Source organism: Podarcis gaigeae (genome assembly GCF_964106915.1).
Source record: "Podarcis gaigeae genome assembly, chromosome: 16".
NCBI classification, from domain to species: domain Eukaryota; kingdom Metazoa; phylum Chordata; class Lepidosauria; order Squamata; family Lacertidae; genus Podarcis; species Podarcis gaigeae.
Window position 1 is genome coordinate 8,387,597 of NC_139693.1, and position 22,416 is coordinate 8,410,012.

The 22,416-nt window shown below is 47.0% G+C and overlaps 2 protein-coding genes across 3 annotated transcripts in view; both read left to right on the top strand.

The window, feature by feature from the left end:
- The first annotated feature begins 71 nt into the window (after positions 1-71).
- Positions 72-9,820, top strand: LOC310833462 (protein S100-A4-like). Its single transcript, XM_083716206.1, has 3 exons — positions 72-200; positions 6,714-6,873; positions 9,455-9,820. The coding sequence occupies exons 2-3, from the start codon at positions 6,733-6,735 to the stop codon at positions 9,617-9,619; spliced, it is 306 nt and encodes a 101-aa protein (XP_083572332.1). The 5' UTR covers positions 72-200; positions 6,714-6,732; the 3' UTR covers positions 9,620-9,820.
- A 5,776-nt stretch (positions 9,821-15,596) lies between these two features.
- Positions 15,597-22,416, top strand: part of S100A5 (S100 calcium binding protein A5) — a 13,228-nt gene continuing 6,408 nt past the window's right edge. The window contains exon 1 of one of the 2 annotated variants that reach the window (XM_083716210.1): positions 15,597-15,734. The gene's annotated coding sequence lies outside the window, so the exon portion shown is untranslated. Of the gene's footprint in view, positions 15,735-17,914; positions 18,135-22,416 lie in introns of those variants that run through there. The other variant, XM_083716211.1, reaches the window with a different exon arrangement.

Sequence of the window (22,416 nt, forward strand, 5' to 3'; positions counted from 1 at the left end):
CATCCTCACCAGCCTTCCCCCAAAAAAACACACCCTGGGGAGATCCTTATTGGTCTCTTTCTGAACCCGGTGGGTGTACACTTTTCGCAAACAAAATAAAAGGCCAGATTTGCCGAGGCTTTAAATATGGCTCGAGTTGTCACAAGCCCTCATATCCTGCCCTGTAGCCTCCTCGATCGCTTCGGTGTTTGGTTGCTGTGGTAAGTCTTGTTTGTTATTTTTACATGCCTAGTCTGTTTTTCTAAAAAAAATAAAATTAAATTAAATAGAACAAGGATGATGCTGTCTTCCTGAGGCCATCAGTTTCAGCCTGACCAGAGTCCAGAGGCAGTTTCAGAAGTGCAGAACTTCCTTGTGGCTTGGGAGTAGTAGCCAAATATGCCCTACTCAGAGTAGACCCACAGGAATCAGTGGTTTTTTTAGGGTGGTTACCCAACTAAGTTCTACTTAGAGCAGACACAGTGAAATTAAGGGACCAAAATTTGCCGTAGTCAGTGGTATCCCTACTCAGAGTAGACCCACTGAAGTTAATCTACACGAAGTTAGGTTTGTTAATGGCCCTGAGCAGAATGTGGCTGGATACAACCCCATGCTGATTAATTTCTGTGGGTCTGCTGTGAGGAGGAGTGACACCGGCTGCAACTCAACGTTACGTAAGTCCATTGATTTCAATATGTCCATTTCGGAGCATGAGTCTTGACGTGGGATCTCGCCCAAACACAAGAAATCTTGCCCAGATCTCTTCGTAGCAAGGTTGGCACTTAAAGCTACCAACCCTGGAAAGCAGCTTCAAGTCCCCAGATGTTCTTCAGTGTTACACCGGTATTTGATAGATGTAAGAACAATTGTTTTCATCCAAAGCGGACCTATTTTGCAGAGGTGCAATTTGTTTCTCCAGTGTGTGTCATGCACAGCAATCTGCTAGCAGTCGCTGAGGGAATGGGCGTTGTGTCTCTCCACTCCCTTCCGCCAGTCTTACCTCAGGTAGCAACAGAGCAGAACAGCGACTTCTACAAGATGCCTCTGATTCCTATGCAATCCAATATGCTTGCAAAGGGCTGTTATTCAGCAAACGGAAAGGGCCAAACTCTGCATGCACTCAGGTTCCCAGCAGCTAATGGCTGTGGGTTTGTTTTTATAGCAGGCAGGGCTTTCTCTCCCCATCCCCAAACAGCACTCTGCACATGCTCAGGGAATAAAGGGTGTGGCTGCCTAGGTATCTATCTGCCTGTCTGTCTGTTCATCTATCTATACAGTCGTACCTAGGAAGTCGAACGGAATCTGTTCCGGAAGTCCGTTCGACTTCCGAAACATTTGTAAACTAAAGCCCGGCTTCTGGTTGGCTGCAGGAAACTCCTGCAGCCAATCGGAAGCCGCAGAAGCCCAGTTGGACATTCGGCTTCCAAAAGAACGTTCCAAAACTGGAACACCCACTTCCAGTTTTTTATCGTTTGGGAGCCAGAACGTTCGACTCCCAAGACGTTTGGGAGTCAAATTACGACTGTATAACAGGACTTCCCTACCAAGAATAGCACTCTGTGCATGCTCAGTTTCCCAGTGGCTAAAGGGTGTGGCACTGATTCTTTCAGAACCTGATAGTTGGTCCTAGCCTTTCATTTCAAATGAGGAGTGTGTCTCTCTCTGGGTGTGACAGCGAATATTCCCCTCACAGAGCTGCAGTTGCCAGTTTCACAGGAAGAGAGGTGGATTGACTCTGGAAATTGGGGCTCTGTGTGGAGAATTGGGGTGGGGTTGTCACCTAACTACTTTCAGCACCCCAACAAACGACGTTTCCCAAGATTTTTGTGGTGGGGGGGACTACTTAAATAAAGAAGGATGCTTCAAATGCTCCGTACAGATGGGACATCAGGGGTTTGTGTGTGCAATTCTCAGTGCAATCCTTTGTGTGTCTATCCTGCCCTATCTCAGACTACGCATTCAGCTGATCACAAAGAGACTTTTCTCCTTGGGGATCACTATCAGCTAGGTAGCGAGGGGGGGGCGGATTCAGCTCAGTTTGTATTTAAAGGCAAACAACCTATATGACCCACTCTCTCCAAAATAGCACAAACACAGCCAACCTTTAGAAATTCGCACTTCTTTGAATTTTGCTAGGCGGTTTCTCCAGCCAAGTAATGCGTACACACCCCCCCAAAAAAGGCATAGATTGGGGGAATGTGTGCCTTAAAATGTGTTAATCCGAGAAAATAGAATGCATTATATTAGGCAAAACGACCTCCAAGGATGTGTCTGTTGGGGAAAATTTCACACTAAGTTGCTGACGAATTTTCGTGAGGGGGAGGAGTGGGGGAAACAAGCTCAGGCATCAATTCTTAAAGTTTTTTTAAATGGTTTTTAACTGGGGATCAAGGCAGAAAGCTGATGCTGAAATGTGGAGTGCTGAACTTAAAGTTGGAAAAATAAGGAACTGAGGGAAACTGAAATGGGCTGATTTTCTCATCTCTCAAACGGCCCCTCCCTCCAGGTAGAACCCTCTAGTCATGAGGACTGGCTTCTTGACACTTAACTCTAAAAGGTGTGCCAGAACATGCACACAATGTGCTTTCCTCAACTCCTGCCCTCCAAAACCAGTGACTGACTGGGATCAAGAGGAAGAACCATAGGGGACAGGCGTATCACCTCCACCCGAATAAGTACAGATCCCTTTGTGGAGTTCCCCCCTCCCATCTGTTTTACTCAAGCCTCCTCTAACTTTGCCACCAAATTCTACTACCGATTCTTTCATCATGACTCAGAGTTTCCTCTTTCCTTTTTCTGCCATCTCCAGATTCTGTGGTTGACTAAAGCCGGGTGTGGTCTTCCTCCGGCAAACCTCAGTCTGGAGGCGATGAAAAATAAAAATAAAGTCTCTGATGTCATCCACCTCATAAGTTTATTGTTCTAGACAAAGGCTTGCATTAAGCAATAGCGTTAATAAAATAATACAGAACGTACACCCTTCGCGTAAAAATCCATAATATAAAAAAGACTTTCCTCAGCGTTAAAACACAGTTTCCCTTCTGCATCTCTGACAGCTGCTGTTCTAATATTACCTTGCCTTTTTAAAATCCAATTTGCCAACCTCCATGATGTAAGAGAGAAAGGTTACCAGAGACACCAACAGACTGAAATCCAGCTTGACTCCAGATTAAACCTCCAAATCACCACAACAATTTATAGTGATTTTCTTTGACTCCTTTTTCCTGATTCCCCCCCCACAGCCAGTGCATAAAGGGCCACGCTGTATGTTAAAGGTAAAGGTAAAGGTACCCCTGCCCGTACGGGCCAGTCTTGACAGACTCTGGGGTTGTGCGCCCATCTCACTTAAGAGGCCAGGGGCCAGCGCTGTCCGGAGACACTTCCGGGTCACGTGGCCAGCGTGACAAGCTGCATCTGGCGAGCCAGAGCCGCACACGGAAACGCCGTTTACCTTCCCGCTCGTAAGTGGTCCATATTTATCTACTTGCACCCGGAGGTACTTTCGAACTGCTAGGTTGGCAGGCGCTGGGACCGAGCAGCGGGAGCGCACCCCGCCGCAGGGATTCGAACCGCCAACCTTTTGATCGGCAAGTCCTAGGCACTGAGGCTTTAACCCACAGCGCCACCTGCGTCCCCACTCTGTATGTTACAAAGGTCTTATTGTATGTTACAAAGGTCTTATTGTCACTCAAAAGAAACCAAACCATTTCTGCCAGGGTGGGACTGCTTGCTTGTATGTGCAAAGATTTCAGAAAGCGATCTCTTGGGTCTCTCTATACAAGGGACAGGCTAACAGATAATGAGTGATGTCATCCACCTGAGGCGAACCAAAAAGCCAAAGTCTGTTTGATTGATGGATCCTGTTGAAGAAGAGTTTGGATTTGATATCCTGCTTTATCACTACCCGAAGGAGTCTCAAAGCGGCTAACATTCTCCTTCCCCTTCCTCCCCCACAACAAACACTCTGTGAGGTGAGTGGGGCTGAGAGACTTCAGCAGCTGCATGTGGAGGAGCGGAGACGTGAACCCGGTTCCCCAGATTACGAGGCTACCGCTCTTAACCACTACACCACACTATAGCTTGCAAAAATATGCATTCTGCACCATTTACAAAATTTTAATAAGCGTTCAAATCAGAGCCCCAGATTTCAACAACATAGAGCACTTGAGTAAGTACTTTGCTACCAAATATGTTTAGGGCAGGTTCAATCACCTGCCCTCCGCCGTTGCAACAGAACTTCATCAATGCCCCTATGGTTTTCTGTGCTTTGATTTTCACTGTCTCCATATGACACTTCCAAGATAGGGTTTCGCTAAAGAGTACACCCAGGTTTCTAAATGAGCGCATTTGTCCTCTAGCTTGCTGATCTAAGCAGCAAAGGTAAAAAAGGAAAAGGTCAAGGACCCCTGGACAGTTAAGTCCAGTCAAAGGCAACTATGGGGTTGCGACGATCATCTCACTTTCAGGCCGAGGGAGCCGGCTTTTGTCCACAGACAGCTTTCCGGGTCATGTGGCCAGCATGACTAAATCGCTTCTGGCACAATGGGACACCATGACAGAAACTAGAGCGCATGGAAATGCTGTTTACCTTCCCGCCACAGCAGTACCTATTTATCTACTTGCACTGGTATGCTTTCAAACTGCTAAGTTGGCAGGAGCTGGGGCAGTACAACAGGAGCTCACTCCATCGCGGGGATTCGAACCGCTGACCTTCTGATCGGCAAGCCCAAGAGGCTCAGTGGTTTAGACCACAGTGCTACCTGTGTCCCTTTCTAGGCAGCATTTATACCTAGGACTATGTTTGCCAAAAATCATACTGTTGGTCTTAATTTATGGATAGGCTTTCCTGGTTACAGTATGTGCTGAACACCTCCAAGAGATTTTTTGACGCCCAATCGGTAAAGAGAGAGGAGCACTAAATCATCTGCGTACATCACTATTGAGATCTTTCTGTCCCTAATTACTGCAGCGGGGAAGTTTGCGTTGGCTAAATATGGCACCAAATCGTTAATATAGACGTTAAAAGAGCGGGAGCCAGAATGCAGCCTTGATTCATTCCTCGTGATGCTTTAAAGGCATCAATCGTACCACCATTTAAACATACTCTGACTCTCTGACTGGCAGAATCCGAGACCTGGGAGAGGAGAGGGTTGAAGAAGACTGGAAGAAATTTAAGATTTATTTAAAAAAACATTGCAATTTGGTTGAATGTTAAGAAAGGATGCTAGATCATAAATAATTGTGCACCACTAAATTAGATGGAATTAAGATGACAAGTAAGTTGAGGAAAAATTATAAACCTATTGGAGAATTAATAGATTATATTTAAATGAATGGGACACAAGATTCTAAACAGGATGATAAATTGCGGGCAAGAATTGACAATGATGCAAGTGGGAGCGGGAGATGTGAGGGAGTCCAAAGAAGTTAAGAAAGTATGTTATGATATATGTTACACTGTTCTTTATTTTTGCATTTATGTTTAAAAATCTTAATAAAATATATATTTAAAAAAATAAACATACTCTGACTCTCATTGCTGTATTGCTTCATAGCTCTTGGATCTATAGCAGACATCTGCATTCGATGTTGGCAATTTGAATTTTCTCCCACCGCCTGATCTCACTTAATTTGAACCCTAGGCCACCAATTCCCAGAATTTGTCTCTATCCTCTCTTTTCCATTAGAAGAAGTCCCAGTTCCTGCCACTGGGCTTTTGTATGTTCAGTTTCTTGTTGAGCAGACTCTTGTATCCCAAACTACTGTACGCTTGATCAAAATCTGCATGGATTCCTCTGATGGATTCTTACGAGAATCCCCAATTGTCTTAGCCAAAACTTTCTTAGCTGCTTTGCATTGACTTGTCAATGAAGGATAGACTATAATGCTACTGACAGCACTTGCACCATGCTTCAAATGAGTATATTGACCCTTAGATATGTCTACATGACTCCCATGTTGTTGATGTTTAGTCATTTAGTCGTGTCCGACTCTTTGTGACGCCCTGGACCAGAGCACGCCAGGCACTCCTGTCTTCCACTGCCTCCCGCAGCTTGGTCAAACTCATGCTGGTAGCTTCGAGACCACTGTCCCACCATCTCGTCCTCTGTCGTCCCCTTCTCCTTGTGCCCTCCATCTTTCCCAACAGCAGGGTCTTTTCCAGGGAGTCTTCTCTTCTCATGAGGTGGCCAAAGTATTGGAGCCTCAGCTTCAGGATCTGTCCTTCCAGTGAGCACTCAGGGCTGATTTCCGTCAGAATGGAGAGGTTTGATCTTCTTGCAGTCCATGGGACTCTCAAGAATCTCCTCCAATATATAAATTATGTTGCAATACAAATTCCAACCATTTGGGGCTCAGAACTACAATTCCCAGAGTTCCCTGGGAAGAAAAGGGATTGCTTGTCAAACCACTCTGGGAATTGAAGTTCTGGGAGGGAGGCGGGGTGGGTCACCTAACAATGCTCAGCACCCATAACAGCTCCCAGAATTCTTTGGGGCAAGCCATGAGTGTTTAAAGTGGTATCATAGTGATTTAAATATCTGGTGCAGAAGGCAGGAGGAGGAGCAGGATGGGGACAATGGCGGAATTAGTTAGCTCCGCCTCTCCTGGGCTCTGGCTCCGCCTCCCTTTGGCTTCCCTGTTTTCTGCCCAGCCAGTCTCAATGGGCAAGTGCCACCGCCATCCACAACCTGACCGGCTTTCTCATTCCCAACCCGCTCTTCTGCCACTGCCAGGTTCTGAGAGCATCCGAAAATGGCGAGTCCCCTGGAGAAGGCCCTGGAGGTGATGGTCACAACTTTCCACAACTACTCCGGCAAGGAAGGAGACAAGTTCAAGCTGAACAAAGCAGAGCTGAAGGAGCTGCTCTTGAAAGAGCTGCCTGGGTTCCTCGGGGTAAGTCAAAGGAGGGGACCTCGATGGGGGAGAACATCTCCTTCGCAAGAAGGTCCCCTGCATCTCCAGGGAAGGCTGCAGAAGAATCCCTTCCTGAAATCCTGGAGAGCTACTGGGCCATGAGGACTAGAAACTTACATTATTTTTCAGGGAAGGGTGGCAGCTCAGTGGTAGAACATCTGCTTTGTGCGCAGAAGGTTCGATCCCTGCCATCTCCAGGTGGGGCTGCAACAGAATCCTTTCCTGAAACTCTGGAGACACACTGCCCTTTATTCTGAACCATGAGGACTCGAATCTCTGGGTGATCCCTGATTGGTTGGGACGTGTGCCCAGGACAAGGGTGGGGAACTTGTGGCCCTCCAGATGGACTACAACTCTCATCATCTCTGACTGATGGGTGATGGGGCTGATGGGAGATGGAATTATTATTATTATTATTATTATTATTATTATTATTATTATTATATTTTTATTTATACCCCGCCCTCCCCAGCCAAGGCCAGGCTCAGGGCGGCTAACAAGCAATAATAAAAACAAGTTGAACGAATACAACTTAAAAACAAGATTAAAATACAACAATTAAAATATTGAAACATTAAAATACTAAAATGCAGCCTCATCACAGGAGGAGAAAGGAAAAAGAAAAAAGAAAGAGGGGGAGGGAATCAAATTGGCTCCAAGCCAAAGGCCAGGCGGAACAACTCTGTCTGACAGGCCCTGCGGAAAGAAATCAGATCCTGCAGGGCCCTGGTCTCATGAGGCAGAGCGTTCCACCAGGCCGGAGCCAATTTGAAAAGGCCCTGGCTCTGGTTGAGGCTAATCTGCCTTCCTTAGGGCCCGGGACCACTAGGGTGTTGCTATTTATGGACCTTAAGGTCCTCCGTGGGGCATACCAGGAGAGGCGGTCCCGTGGGTACGAGGGTCCTAGGCCGTGAAGGGCTTTAAAGGTCAAAACCAGCACCTTAAATCTGACCCTGTACTCCACCGGGAGCCAGTGCAGCTGGAAAAGCACTGGGTGAATATGCTCCCATGGCAGAGACCCCGTGAGGAGCCTCGCTGCAGCATTCTGCACCCGCTGGAGTTTCTGGGACAGTTTCAAGGGCAGCCCCAAGTAGAGCGAATTACAGTAGTCAAGCCTGGAGGTGACCGTCACATGGATCATGAATACAGCAACATCTAGTGGGCCCACAGACTCCCTATCCCAGAACTAGACTGGCAATTGCCTTTCCGACATCTATCCCAATTGCGTCTTCTAATGCAGAGCTATGGGCTCTCCAGTTGCTGTTGGACATCAACTCCCAGCATCCCTGACCATCAGCCAGTGCCTGCTGAGGCTGATGGGAGCTGAAGTCCAACCACATCTGGAGGGCCACAGGCTCCGCATTTCTGCTTCACACCTCTGTGTGTGCATTTAATGGGTGATCCCTAATTGGTTGGGACATGTGTCCGGGACAGGGGTGCGGGACCCTGTGGCCCTCCAGATATGGCCAGGGATCCAGCTCCCTTCATCCCTGACCATTCTGGCTGGGGCTGACGTGAGCTGGAGTCTGAAAAGCCACAGGCTCCCCGTCCCTGGGCAAGACCAAACTGGAAGACGGGTGTGCCTTGCGCTCCAGGCCATTGGAGCAGTCTGGTGGCTATGAGTGTCCATCGTCCTCCATCCATGTGCAGGCTATACAAAAGCCCAACGGGGAAGCAGGGCGCATAAGCAAGGCAGAGAGACAGACGTAATTGAAAGGTGTGCCTTTCAGCAACCCTTTACCAAGGCAGCAGATGGCACTACTTACCGTATTTTTCATTCTATAAGACGCACCAGACCATAAGACGCACCTAGTTTTTGGAGGAGGAAAACAAGAAAAAAAATATTCTGAATCCCATAAACCAGAACAGCAAGAGGGATCTGGCTTCTGGGATAGCCTCTTACTGTCCTGACTTATGGGATAGATGCGCACAGCCTCTTCCGGGCAGCGGGAGGAAGGCTCCCCCAAGAGCCGCACTCCCTTCAAAGAGCCCCGTGGAGTGTGTGCGCGGCTCTTGGGGGCTTTTCCCCGAGGAGGGAGAAGCGCTGCCCTTCTCCCTCCTCGGGGAAAAGCCCCCAAGAGCTGCACACACGTTCCACGGGGCTCTTTAAAGGGAGCGCTGAGCAGAGCCTCCCGCCTGCATTGGCTCCATAAGACGCACACACATTTCCCCTTACTTTTTAGGAGGGGGAAAGTGTGTCTTATAGAGAGAAAAATACGGTACCTCAATAATTAAAAACACGTACATGCAAAAGGGTTAGACCTTCTCTGGATCCTAGCCTCTGGGGCTAGAAGAAGCCCAGAGTGGCTGGGGCAACAGGGATCTAGCCCCAATGCTTACTGCTGAATCGGAATGAATGTCAATTGGGTTTTCTGCAAATCGGCATTCGTTCCGATTCAGCAATAAACAGCCGGTTTCCCCTGCGAAGCTGGTGAGGCAAAAGCTCTCGCACAACGCATCAGGGGTCAGACAGCCCCCGCTCCTTCCCAGCCGCGTTGTGGCAACCGCAGATCTCTTTTTAAACCTCGCCCACCAATGAAATCCAACCTCCCTCCCGCAGAAAAAGAAGGACGAGACGAATTTCCAGAGGATCATGAGCAACTTAGACAACAACAAGGACAACGAGGTGGACTTCCAAGAGTACGCCGTCTTCCTGGCCTGCGTGGCCATGATGTGCAACGATTTCTTCCAGGGCTATCCCGACAAGATGCCCAGGGGCAAGTGATCTGGGGGGGGGGGCAGAATCAAGGGCAATTGTGGTGTCTGTGCAGGCCGGAGACCTGAGAGCTCAGCCTCGCGCCTGTTCTCTCCTTCTCCCTCACAAAGGCCCCATCGACGACGCCTCTCTGATCGGGAGGCTCCGCCGTGATGGAGATTATTCCACGCCTCTTTCTCTTTCCACAATAAAGTTTGCTTTAAAACTTCATTGGGTTTGTTTCATTGCTGCCGCCTTCTTTTTTCAGAGGGGGAGAAGGGAGGCAAGATTAGAAGCACAGACTCATACAATGACATAGTTGAGAGGGACCCTGAGGGTTTTCTTGTTGGTTATTCGCAGATTAGTTGCACTGCAGAAGGCGTGCTGGGGAGACCACACATTCCAGAAACGCAAAATAACTTTTGCTAGGTTTTAATCACAAAAACAAAAACTCCTTTTACACTAAATTGCAATATATCAGGGGCGCTGTGGGTTAAACCACAGAGCCTAGGGCTTGCCGATCAGAAGGTCGGCAGTTCAAATCCCCGTGACGGGGTGAGCTCCCGTTGCTCAGTCCCTGCTCCTGCCAACCCAGCAGTTCGAAAGCACATTGAAGTACAAGTAAATAAATAGGTACCGCTCTGGTGGGAAGGTAAACGGCGTTTCCGTGTGCTGCTCTGGTTCGCCAGAAGGGGATTAGTCATGCTGGCCACATGACCCGGAAGCTGTACGCCGGCTCCCTCAGCCAATAAAGCGAGATGAGCGCCGCAACCCCAAAGTCGGCCACAACTGGACCTAATGGTCAGGGGTCCCTTTACCTTTTTACAATATATCAATAAGCATGACCCATCCACCAGGGCACTGAGAGAGCTACTTGCTGCTCTTTATATACTATACCCAACAGCTTAATCAACATAAGTTAACAGCACCTGCTATACTGCTTCACAGCTATAAAACTAGGTCACATTATTTGCTCTGGCCTTTAAAGAAATATACATCTTGTGGAACAATAATGAACCTTCAGATTTAAAGAGACCATTCAACACTTCTACTCGAATCACCTTGCAATGCAGGAATAGACAGCTGTCCCTTACGGGGATCGAACCTACAGCTGTGGCATTATCAACACCATGCTCTAGCCAACTATGTATCCTAGGCCCTCATTGGCTATCTGCCGTGGATGCTGTAGCCGACATTCCTGCATTGCAGGGGGTTCCAGCTCTAAGATTCTATGATTCTATGAATGTTTCCGTTGCATCATTCTAGGGCCAGGGGAACAAGTGGTATGGACGACCTCAGAAGGTGGTGGGCTCTCCTTCGTGGGATGCTTTTAAATAGAGGTTGGATGCTGTGATAGGAATTTGGGGGTCTTAGATATATGTTAAATGTACCAACCAAGCACGTACATAGATCAACACAGGAAGACCAACCTGAAACCATTTTGAATCCCAAACTGACCAAATGTTTTCTCTGCAAGGTCAAAGGAAAATGGAAAAGCCTCCCCGTTGTCTTTTCCTTCACAAATCATGTCTTAGGGGCACATTTGACTCAGGAACTAAGTATTTATCATTACAAAAGACTGGCCAGGCTCCCAGGCAATCCAGTCAAGTGACCATTAAACAGGTAACCTGGCAGACAGGAGGTAAACAAAGCACTCAGATTTCTGCTGTAGACCGCCCTTTCTGTGATGTAGGTATGATGCATCTGGGGGTGGTGGTCTTGAGCTACTCCCCTTCTGTGATGTATGTATGATGTCTAGAGGGATGGTCTTGAGCTTCATTAGCTGAGATTCACGCATTGCACGGGCTTAGACTAGATGACCCTTGTGGGTCCCTTCCAAGTCTACAATTCTATGATTCTGCTATTTTTCAGCCCAAGGACCTTCCCGGGACCACATGCCAGAGGCAAAAGAGGGTGGAGCAGCCATGGAGCAGGCTATCGACGGCTACTAACCATGATTTTGAAAAACCAGCATTTCCTTCATATATCGGTCAGCAGCCAAAAAAGCTCAACAACTTTGGGCAAAACTAAAATATTTCACTGTTTGGATTATGGCAGCCCTAGAACATCAGTTGCCGGAAACCACAGTGTTAGGATCAAGCCAGCAGTAAATCACACAAAGCAAGGGGAGTTAACTCTTTATTAGAAAAAAACAGGATTTGCACAAGGATGTCAGACCTAGTGAGCACAGCGAATGCTCATCGGTAGGTCTTGCTATGAAGCAGTTGCAGAGATTGAATGTCCCTGCTTTAACACAGCTACCGAAGTCCCCGTTTCTCCAGGCATAGGACCTAACTTCTAGGGTCGAGGTCTCTTTGCTCCCCCCAATAAAATATTTGAGGGGGTTTTTTCTCCTTGAAATTTTTTGGGGGCCCTAAGCTATAGCTTGTTTAGCTTATATGTAAATCCAGCACTGCTCCCCACGCTTTGCTGAGCGATAGCAAGATCCCAGCGGGCTCCAGGCAGTCTTCCAGGGTTTGTGCTCCTTTGGAGAACTGAGACATGGCGAAGACCGGTGTAGCTTTAAGAAATATGGTTTATTCACCTATTTGCACCTTCAGTCTGCATGGAGGGAGTCCAGATCTTACAGCATGGTCGTTTCATGAGGGGTTTGTCCCCCGCAGCACTGCAAGCAACCTTCAGCCAGCCTACCAGCCTGGTAGAAGAACAGTTCTCTTGCATTGTGCCCTCAATGGCCCTGCATTGTTTCTTAGTGGCCCTGGCTTGGGCAGGTCGTTTATTTTATTTTATTTTTTTGCAGAGGCTAGCCCACGTATTCCTCTGCAGCTGGTGTTTCTCCCTTCACATCCCAAATCATCAAAACCCCACCATTTATTAATTGATAGGGTTTAGTGGGGGGGGGAGTGTGCAAAACAGGGGCGTGACCCTGGGGAGGTTTCTGAGGGCTGGGCTAAGGGCCTCAGAGGGCCGCATTTGATGTGCTGGCTTCAGGTGTAGTCAGCTTCAGGAAATCATTTCTGGAACTTACAGCGGCCATAAAGAGACAAAAGTGGTTATTAAGTTAATGCAGATAATATGTTGAGCATATGAGAAGCAGGGCTTTGAGGGGGCGTGGCCTGTGTTTAAGGGGCGTGGCCTGGGGAAAGTTACAACGGCCAGACAGAGCGGCCTAGAGGGCCATACACCACAATGAAAGAAATTTAAAGATTATTTAGCTAAATGTTGTAATATAAGTTAAGCAGAAGCTACTTGAATTTATCAATTTGGCTTAGGAATAGAATATGACTAAATTGTAAAACATTGTGGGAGAAACTATGAAAAGAAGTAAAGAAAGTAATCTGAAAAAGTAAATTTTGTTATTGGATAACTGTTACAAGGGGATACAATGGAATTCAGTTAGGGGGGTTTGAGGAAGTCAGTTAACAATGAAAACTAAATTGGATCTTAGGAAGATGAAGTGTTTATTTGTATGTTCCTTTTTCTTTATTTTTCTTGTTTTTATTTTTCATTTTTTGTATGTTATATTTGTTATAAACTTGTAAAACCAATAATTTTTTTTGAAAAAATAAATAAATAGAGGGCCATATACCCCAACCCTGCCCATAGCAGCCACCCTCTCTCGTTGTAAAAGATGTGAAAGAGTAGAAACTTCCAGTCGCGTGGCCTGATTTTCCGGCTACCAATTGAGCCCCAGCCCTGTCTAGCTCACGCTGAGCACCGGAGAGTTTTGCCTTTGAATGAAACTGCCAGTGCTGCAATTTCAATGGGATGCAAAGGTTTCTGCTGAGCGCAGGCGTTCTCAAGCCACCCCTGCTCCCCGCCTGCCCCACCGCTGCTCCCCTCAGGCCTGCAAGCCCAGACGGGACTCCGCTGAGCCACCCAGGGCTTATTCCCAGCCAGCTCAGGGTGCACTCTTGTCAAACAAGAGAAGTATCTTTGTGGTGGGCTGACTGGCGTCCGGGGCCTGGAGGGGTGGCTGGCGTGGCTTGGGGAAGATTGTCTTTTTTTTTTAAGATGATCTTTATTGGTTTTTTTTATAATTACATACTATACATACACACACATAGACAGCATCTTTAAAAGTAGAGATATCACCTTGCCAACAAAGGTCCGTATAGTTAAAGGTATGGTTTTCCCAGTAGCGATGTATGGAAGTGAGAGCTGGACCATAAAGAAGGCTGATCGCCGAAGAATTGATGCTTTGGAATTATGGTGCTGGAGGAGATTCTTGAGAGTGCCATGGACTGCAAGAAGATCAAACCTCTCCATTCTGAAGGGAATCAGCCCTGAGTGCTCACTGGAAGGACAGATCCTGAAGCTGAGGCTCCAATACTTTGGCCACCTCATGAGAAGAAAAGACTCCCTGGAAAAGACCCTGATGTTGGGAAATATGGAGGGCACAAGGAGAAGGGGACGACAGAGGATGAGATGGTTGGACAGTGTTCTCAAAGCTACCAAGATGAGTTTGACCAAACTGCGGGAGGCAGTGGAAGACAGTAGTGCCTGGTGTGCTCTGGTCCATGGGATCATGAAGAGTCGGACACGACTAAACAAAAATACATACACACATTATATTACATTTTACGGTACATTTATTCTTGCTCTCAAGAGCTGACTTCCCTCCTTCCTTCTTCCATCTTTTTTGTGTCGTCTTTATCTTTTCGCATTGTCTTTATCCATTTTGTATATAGTTGGTCTTTAATTTTTGTCCATGAAATGTCCATAAACAAATAAATCTTTCTATATATACAATTCTTGTTGTTTGTCTATATTCATTTACAAATACTGTTCAACCTTGGTCATAATATACATTTTTAATTCATTTTGATATTATTGTTCAATAAATTTCTTTGTATTTTCCCGTTATGAGGTTTATTTCGGTTCTACTGATTTCCCTATTTCACATCATCTTCTCTATATATAACATAAATCTCCCCCATTCTTTTTGATATGTTTCATTACCCTGATGTTGAATTTTTGCCGTTAGTTTGGCTATTTCTGCATACTCCATAAACTTGTACTGCCACTCTTCTACTGTTGGCAATTGTTGCTGTTTCCACACCTGGGCCAGCAATAGCCTCGTGGCTGTTGTTGCGTATAAAAACAGTTTCTGGTCATTCTTATCAATATGGCTTGGGGAGAATGTCAGCGTACCAGAAGGACTGGCGGAGACAATTAAGAACATCAGAAAAGCCCCGTTCTTGAACAGGCCAATGGCCCATCATAGTCCAGCATCCTGTTCTCACAGTGGCCAAAATGCCCCTAAGAACTAGGGAACGAGATAGACTGTGCCCGGATATGGAGGCTCCGTAAGAATATCAAAAGGGCTTGGCTGCTGGAACTGGCAACTGAACTTAGCTAACAGTAAGAGGAATCTAACCCAAAATGGATCCAAAGATAAGCAAAATCGCCAGCTCTGAAAACACAAACATTATAAAATATAATTACCGGTCCAAATTACACGTCTGGTTAGACCTGCTGAAATCAACTGTCTTTAGACAGGCGTCAGAAACAGCGAAGGTGCCTACCTAATATCAAGGGACAGGGAGTTCCAGACATTAGGTCCTGGCCACCCTGAAGGACAGATTCCTTGCAAATGTGGAGTGAATTAAATGTACAGCTCTGTTCTGCAGAACAAAGTGGCTGGTCGGGCCTATACTGGGTGTAGATCTCGTTCAATCCCCAGTAAAGGATTCAAAATTGTTGCCTTTGCAGGGTCCCTTTCCAAACCCAACCTTGCCCCACCCTGAAAGGCCGAAGGGCTGGTTTTTCTCCCTTACCTCCCCTTAACTTCTCTCCCTCTCTCCTGATATCTCTATGTGTATTTTGTACACAAAGAGGTTTATTGTTCAGCCTCCAAGAAAACAGCTGAAAACCAGCTCCATTCTCTGCTGATTTTAAGGACGAGGGCAGGCACACTGAACTTCAGAAGAAAAAAAGATACACACACACACACACAGCCAGAACTCCAGCATCTCTCCTAGTCCCACCATCCCACTGAGAGGTCCCTGGCCTCTTGTTGCTTAGCAACAGATTCCCCACCTGTCCCCTGCATCCTGTTTTCCACACCTGGCTAAACAGAAGGGAGGGAGACTGACGTTGCCAGGGGCAACTGAACCAGCCGGGAAGACCATTGGGCCTGTTACTCGTGGGGGGGGGGGCAGTGGCTGGGGATCCAGAGGCTGTGAGTTCAGATCCCCACATGTGCTTTTAAGAGAGCGTGACTGAGAGCTGGCATGGGCTAGGACCTGGGAGACTGGGGTTCAAATCCCCACTCAGCCATGAAGCTCTCTGGGTGGCTTTGGGCCTAATTTACCTCACAGGGTTGTTGTGAGGATAAAATGAGGAGGGAGGGGGGAACCTGGAGCTCCTTGGATGCAAAAGTGGTACATGAATGTAAGAAATCATATTATAATAATAATGCAGGGTGCAAGACTTGTTGTGCTTCACAATTCCTCCCCAGGATTATTGGGAAGTGTAATCTCTGAAGGCTCAGGTGGGAGGAAGTTTCTAGTCCCTAGTGTGAACATGTGCCTGGGGGGCGGGTGGCAAGGCAGCGTAAAACCTGCTCCTTCCCACAAACACGCAGCTGCAGCTGCCAATGTGTATTTTTCTTTCAACTGTTGGTAATAACATTGCAAGATAATTACGCCTTTCAAATTATGCCTTTTGCCAAAAGAATAAACGCCCTTTCTGCTTTGAAATCGGCGGAGCAGAGAGAAGCTGAGAACCAGCTGTAAGTTAGCTGTGTGGGGTATTTTTTGGGGGGGGAGGGACCTATGGCCCTCCAAATGTTGCTCAGAAAGGAATGCGGCCCTCGATTGCAGCATGTAGTTCTCCTCCATTCGTGGCACCTCGATGCATAGCTGTCAACTTACAGATTTGAAAATAAGGGACCAGCAGCCTTGAAAATAAGGGACCAGCAGCCAAAATAAGGGACCTGCAGCCTCACCTGTTTCAGGCACTCCAGTCTTCCTGTCCTCCTGCAGTCTGGTCAAACTCATGCTGGTAGCTTCGAGAACACTGTCCAACCAACTTTGTAACCAGAGGTTCAACCGAATAGAATCTGAATCACATGCACCACAAGGCCTTATGCAACCTCAACTTAAGATGGCTCCCCGGCCTGGCTTTGCACTGCAAAGTTTGCAGCAGCACGTGCAACAAAATGGCGTCCAGTATTCAAAAAACCCCTCAGCTTGCATTAACTAGCCACACACAAGGCATGCAAGCTCCACCCCCCAGTCATTCTTAGACTTCTTATTGGGTGAGCAACACAGCCAAGCAACACAGTTGGAGCCTCCCTCCTCCCTGGCCGGCAGGGAGGGAGGGAGAGGAGCTGCTTCCTTTGAAATTTAAGGGACATCATTTAAGGGACATTTAAGGGACATCCATCAATAAGGGACCGCAGCGGGACATGGCGCTAGAATAAGGGACTGTCCCTTCAAATAAGGGACACTTGACAGCTATGCCTCGATGGCAAATGGAATTTATCGTGACTCAACCCTCACGGATGACAAAGTAGCACACCACACACACAAAAATCAGCTTGTGTTTAAGACACGACAGAAGTTCTCTCTTTGTAGTCTGCACCACTGGGTGAAACCACCCACTATTTCCTCTTTCTGCCACCGGCCTGCCTCTCTCTTGCTTCCATTCCAAGGAAACTGAACCCCCCCTGCATTAAAGGCGCAGGAGGCCTCCTAAAATTAAAAGCTGGCCACCTTCAGGCAGAACATTGATAAGGCCAAGAGAATCCTAATTTAGGCTCAAGCAAGAGTTGTTAATGGGACGTAGGTGACACTGTGGGTCAAACCACAGAGCCTAGGACTTGCCGATCCGAAGGTCGGCGGTTCGAATCCCCGCAACGGGGTGAGCTCCCGTTGCTCGGTCCCTGCTCCTGCCAACCTAGCAGGTATGAAAGCACGTCAAAGTGCAAATAGATAAATAGGTACCGCTCTGGCGGGAAGGTAAACGGATTTCCGTGTGCTGCTCTGGTTCACCAGAAGCGGCTTAGGCATGCTGGCCACATGACCCGGAAGCTGTACGCTGGCTCCCTCGGCCAATAAAGCGAGATGAGCACTGCAACCCCAGAGTCATCCACGACTGGACCTAACGATAGGTACCTTCCACGATAGGTACCTTTACCTATCTTTCCATAGTTATTTCTTTCTTTCCCCTTTTCTCTCCCTTTCTCTTTTTTCCTGGTCTCTCCATTTCTTGCCTTGTCTTCTTTCTGAATTTCTTCTTTTTTTAGACCAAGTAGCTGTCTTAGTATATTGTAAAAGATATGCTTTCTGATGGGTATGGTATTTTTGAAGATCTATGAATAAGCCTCAGTAAATAAAGTTAATTTAAAAGCGGGGAAGGGGGGAAATGAAAAGAAAAAGAGTTGTTCACAACCTGAGGAGAAGATGGCTGGATGCCAGCAGTCCCTCAGGACAGATCCTGGCAACGAGATCAAGTTCCTGCTTCTACCAGCCTCAATCTCTGGGGACCCCCCCATGAAACTGCATAAGAGGGAGATGATATACCACACCCAATTCCCTGCTTCACCACTCAAGCTTCCCGTACACATTCTCATCCGGTGAGTTGCTTTTAGCTCCTTTTATCCTTCATCACTTTATCTGAAACAGCTATGCATCCTCAATTTCACATCCATCTGTACTTATCAACTGGCTTGCTTTCCCTCTCTGTCATGCTTTCTTGATTGTTTCCACCTCAGCCTTCCCCAAACTCCTTCCCCCAGCGGCTCTTTTAGTTATTCTAGCTCAAACGGAGCCTCCTTGTGCAAGGGCAGTCTACCACATAATGCCTGCTTCTGGGGGATGAACAGCAGGGAAGAAGGGCTGCTGCCTTCAGGCCTCGCTTTAGGGGCTTCCGGGGATGCCCTCTGTTGGAAACAGGATGCTGGGCAAATGCTTGGTTTGATCCAGAAAGGCAATATGGCAGTAACTCGCAACCAAGACTTGATTGGAGCCAGTCACTATACTGGCCAGGCAGTAGGCAAATTTAGGGGATCACGGCCGGTTCGGTTGTGCTGGCTGCAGCATGGTTTTCTCAAAAACAAGTCATGCCAGATGGATCTCATTTTTGATAGAGTTGCAAGCTTGGTGGATCAGGGGGATGCTGTGGACATTATCATATCTTGATTTCAGTAAGGCTTTTGACAAAGCCCCCCATAATATTTTTGTGGAGAAGCTGGTCAAATGTGGGCTGGACAAGGTAACTGTTAGGTGGGTTTGCAGCTTGTTGGCTGAGCAAACCCAAAGAGTGCTCACTAGTGGTACCCCATCACCCTGGGAAATTTAGGTTTGATTTAGGTTTGATGAGGCCCTAAGCTACTGAAGGTAATGGGGCCCTTTATATGTCCAGCTGTCCTTTGTCAACAACAAATTGCCGCTGTTTTTTTGTGCTGAATATATGCTATACGGTAATTTATGGACCTAATAGGTATCTAAAGCCATTTGCACATAACAAAATATGTATTTTATCAAAGTAATTGATACAGCAATGAGCAAACCAGTGATATTTTAGGGAGCAGGCTAGCAGGCGGGGCCCATGACTTACATCATAGGAGCCTACACAACACAAAACACGGTTGCTGTATTTAGGTTTTATTTTACAGTGGTACCTCGGGTTAAGTACTTGATTCGTTCCGGAGGTCCGTTCTTAACCTGAGAGTGTTCTTAACCTGAAGCACCACTTTAGCTAATGGGGCCTCCTGCTGCCGCCGCGCCGCCAGAACACGATTTCTGTTCTCATCCTGAAGCAAAGTTCTTAACCTGAAGCACTATTTCTGGGTTAGCAGAGTTTGTAACCTGAAGCGTATGTAACCTGGAGCGTATGTAACCCAAGGTACCACTGTATTTGTTTTTTTATCTTATATTTTTGAAATGTACATCCAGGTGTTTTTTTCCCTTTAAATTTTTGGGGGCCCCCAAGAGAGTGGGGCCCTAAGATATAGCTTGTTTAGCTTATACGTAAATCCGGCACTGCCCCCAGCCAAACAGCCCTCTTTTCCCAGCCCTAACTGGAGATGGCAGGGATCAAACTGGGAGCATTCTGCACTCAAAGCAGGTGATCTGCCAAGGAGTCTCAGCCTTCTCCCCTTATTTCTGGCTGGGAGCAAGCCCTTCCTGGAAGAAGAGGAGGCTTTTTCTCTCCAGATGTCCACACAGATTCCAGATGTGCAAGTCACACGAGCTGCTCAGAGGTCTCACACCCACACAACCCTGCATGTTAAAATGCCGAGCTCTGGATTTTGCCCGTGGCTATCAGAAGCTGGCAAATCCCCAGCCTGCAATCGCTAGGCCAGCCAACGCCTTTTCCACATTACAACATCTCTTTGTGAGTCAGAGTCCAGCTAAATCAATCCAGATCCTTCATTCGTATTTGGGTTTTGGGAGAGACGATCGAGAAGGAAACTGGGCTCCTGTTTCTTGACCTTTCGGAAACAGCTCACTAACTCGTCTGGGGCTGTTTGGCGTAAGGGTCCTAGGTTCCAGAGGCCGTTGTTGCCAACTTTTCTTACTGCCTCCTGTGCCTCTGAAGAGCAGAATGAACATGTGAACAGGAAAAGCTTTTGCCTGACACAGAAATAATAATAGTAATTATTATTATTATTATTATTATTATTATTATTATTATTATTATTATTATTATTATTTATACCCCGCCCATCTGGCTGAGTTTCCCCAGCCACTCTGGGCGGCTCCCAATCAAGTGTTAAAAACAATACAGCATTAAATATTAAAAACTTCCCTGAACTGGGCTGCCTTCAGATGTCTTTTAAAGATAGGATAGCTGCTTATTTCCTTCACATCTGAAGGGAGGGTGTTCCACAGGGTGGGCGCCACCACTGAGAAGGCCCTCTGTCTGGTTCCCTGTAACTTGGCTTCTCGCAGTGAGGGAAGAAGAAGAAGAGAAGAAGAGTTTGGATTTGATATCCCGCCTTTCACTCCCCTTCAGGAGTCTCAAAGCGGCTAACATTCTCCTTTCCCTTCCTCCCCCACAACAAACACTCTGTGAGGCGAGTGGGGCTGAGAGACTTCAGAGAAGTGTGACTGGCCCAAGGTCACCCAGCAGCTGCATGTGGAGGAGCGGAGACGCGAACCCGGTTCCCCAGATTACGAGACTACCGCTCTTAACCACTACACCACAGAAGGCCCTTGGCGCTGGACCTCAGTGTCTGGGCTGAACGGTGGGGGTGGAGACACTCCTTCAGGTATACAGGACCGAGGCCGTTTAGGGCTTTAAAGGTCAGCACCAACACTTTGAATTGTGCTCGGAAACGTACTGGGAGCCAATGCAGATCTCTCAGAACCGGTGTTATGTGGTCCTGGTGGCCACTCCCAGTCACCAGTCTAGCTGCCGCATTCTGGATTAATTGCAGTTTTCGGGTCACCTTCAAAGGTAGCCCCACGTAGAGCGCATTGCAGTAGTCCAAGCGGGAAATAACTAGAGCATGCACCACTCTGGCAAGACAGTCCGCGGGCAGATAAAGTAATGGGGGGGTGAGAAGTGTCAGTAGGTGACATTTCTGGACTGTTGCTAAAAGGCACAGTCAGGGGAGGAGTGGGCAGCGATCCTTGCAATCTGGGGATGTACAGTAACTCTGTCCATGCTCCGGTGCACCGTTCTCCTGCATCATTTATTAATTTATATTTTATTGAAACATAAATTCAAATATAAAGCAGTAAAGTGATACAAAAAGAAGAGGGGGGAATCAAAACACAGAACTGTGTAAAGGGGAGGGGAAGTATTATATGAATATAGACAAAAAATTGAGATTATTATCCCAATACTAATACAGTGGTACCTCGGGTTAAGTACTTAATTCGTACCGGAGGTCCGTACTTAATCTGAAACTGTTCTTAACCTGAAGCACACTTTAGCTAATGGGGCCTCCTGCTGCCGCCACACCGCCAGAGCCCGATTTCTGTTCTTATCCTGAAGCAAAGATCTTAACCTGAGGTACTATTTCTGGGTTAGTGGAGTCTGTAACCTGAAGCGTATGTAACCTGAAGCGTATGTAACCCGAGAGATACCAACTGTAGAAATATTAACAGCCTACTGAATTTTCTATACATTCGTTCCAGATATTGCTGTGTTTATCCAAGCAGTCTACGTCTGTAAGCAGTCTGTTCATAGGTTGCAAGTGTTTACATATGATCAATCCACTGATTAAAAGGATATATTGTCTTTACTCTTTCAGTTCATCAATATCAGCCTCTTGGGCTACCATGAGAGCGCGTAAAAATCCATTTTTGTTGTCCAGTTAACTTCCATACAGTAGGCATATACCTTCTCCGGCATGTTTTTAAGCTTTCAAATACAGCTGTATCATCCACAGGCCTGTCAGCTTGGCAATGAGAGATGCTGTACGGGGTGAAAATCCCAGTAACTCTTACAACAATGGTCTCCCAAAATACCTTTCAGCCCCTCCCTTGGTTGTGAGGCAGCGAGGGAAGTTCCCATTCTTTTCTTCCCTCAGAAAGTCTCTAGAAATCTAAAAGAGGAAGTTTCCTCTTTCACTTCCACTTCTTCTTTCAGATCTTCATGCTTCTTAGGGAACTCAAGATTAATTCAGCTGAGTCCTACTTTTAGGAACTGTGAAGGGTGCATTTTGTGGCACTTTCTCTCTTCCTGTCTCACGGTATGCTAGACCCTCCAAGTGTCCCTATTTCCCAGGGTCCACAGTCCCGGAATTACTGTACAGAAGCCGCCCCGGTTTCTGATCCGATCCCAGAATGTCCCACTTTTTCCTTAGGACGTCCCCTATTTTCATCGGAGAAATGTAGGAGGGTAATGGAGTTTATGCGAGGCCAAGGAGATAAGTAACTATACAACCTTTATAAAGGACATCT

What these genes read in the sequence shown, in the direction of transcription:
- LOC310833462 (XM_083716206.1), top strand. Translation starts at nt 6,733, where the DNA reads ATGGCGAGTCCCCTGGAGAAGGCCCTGGAGGTGATGGTCACAACTTTC. An exon ending in AGCTGCCTGGGTTCCTCGGG is followed by an intron (nt 6,874 to 9,454) that starts GTAAGTCAAAGG and finishes TCCCTCCCGCAG; the next exon opens with AAAAAGAAGGACGAGACGAA.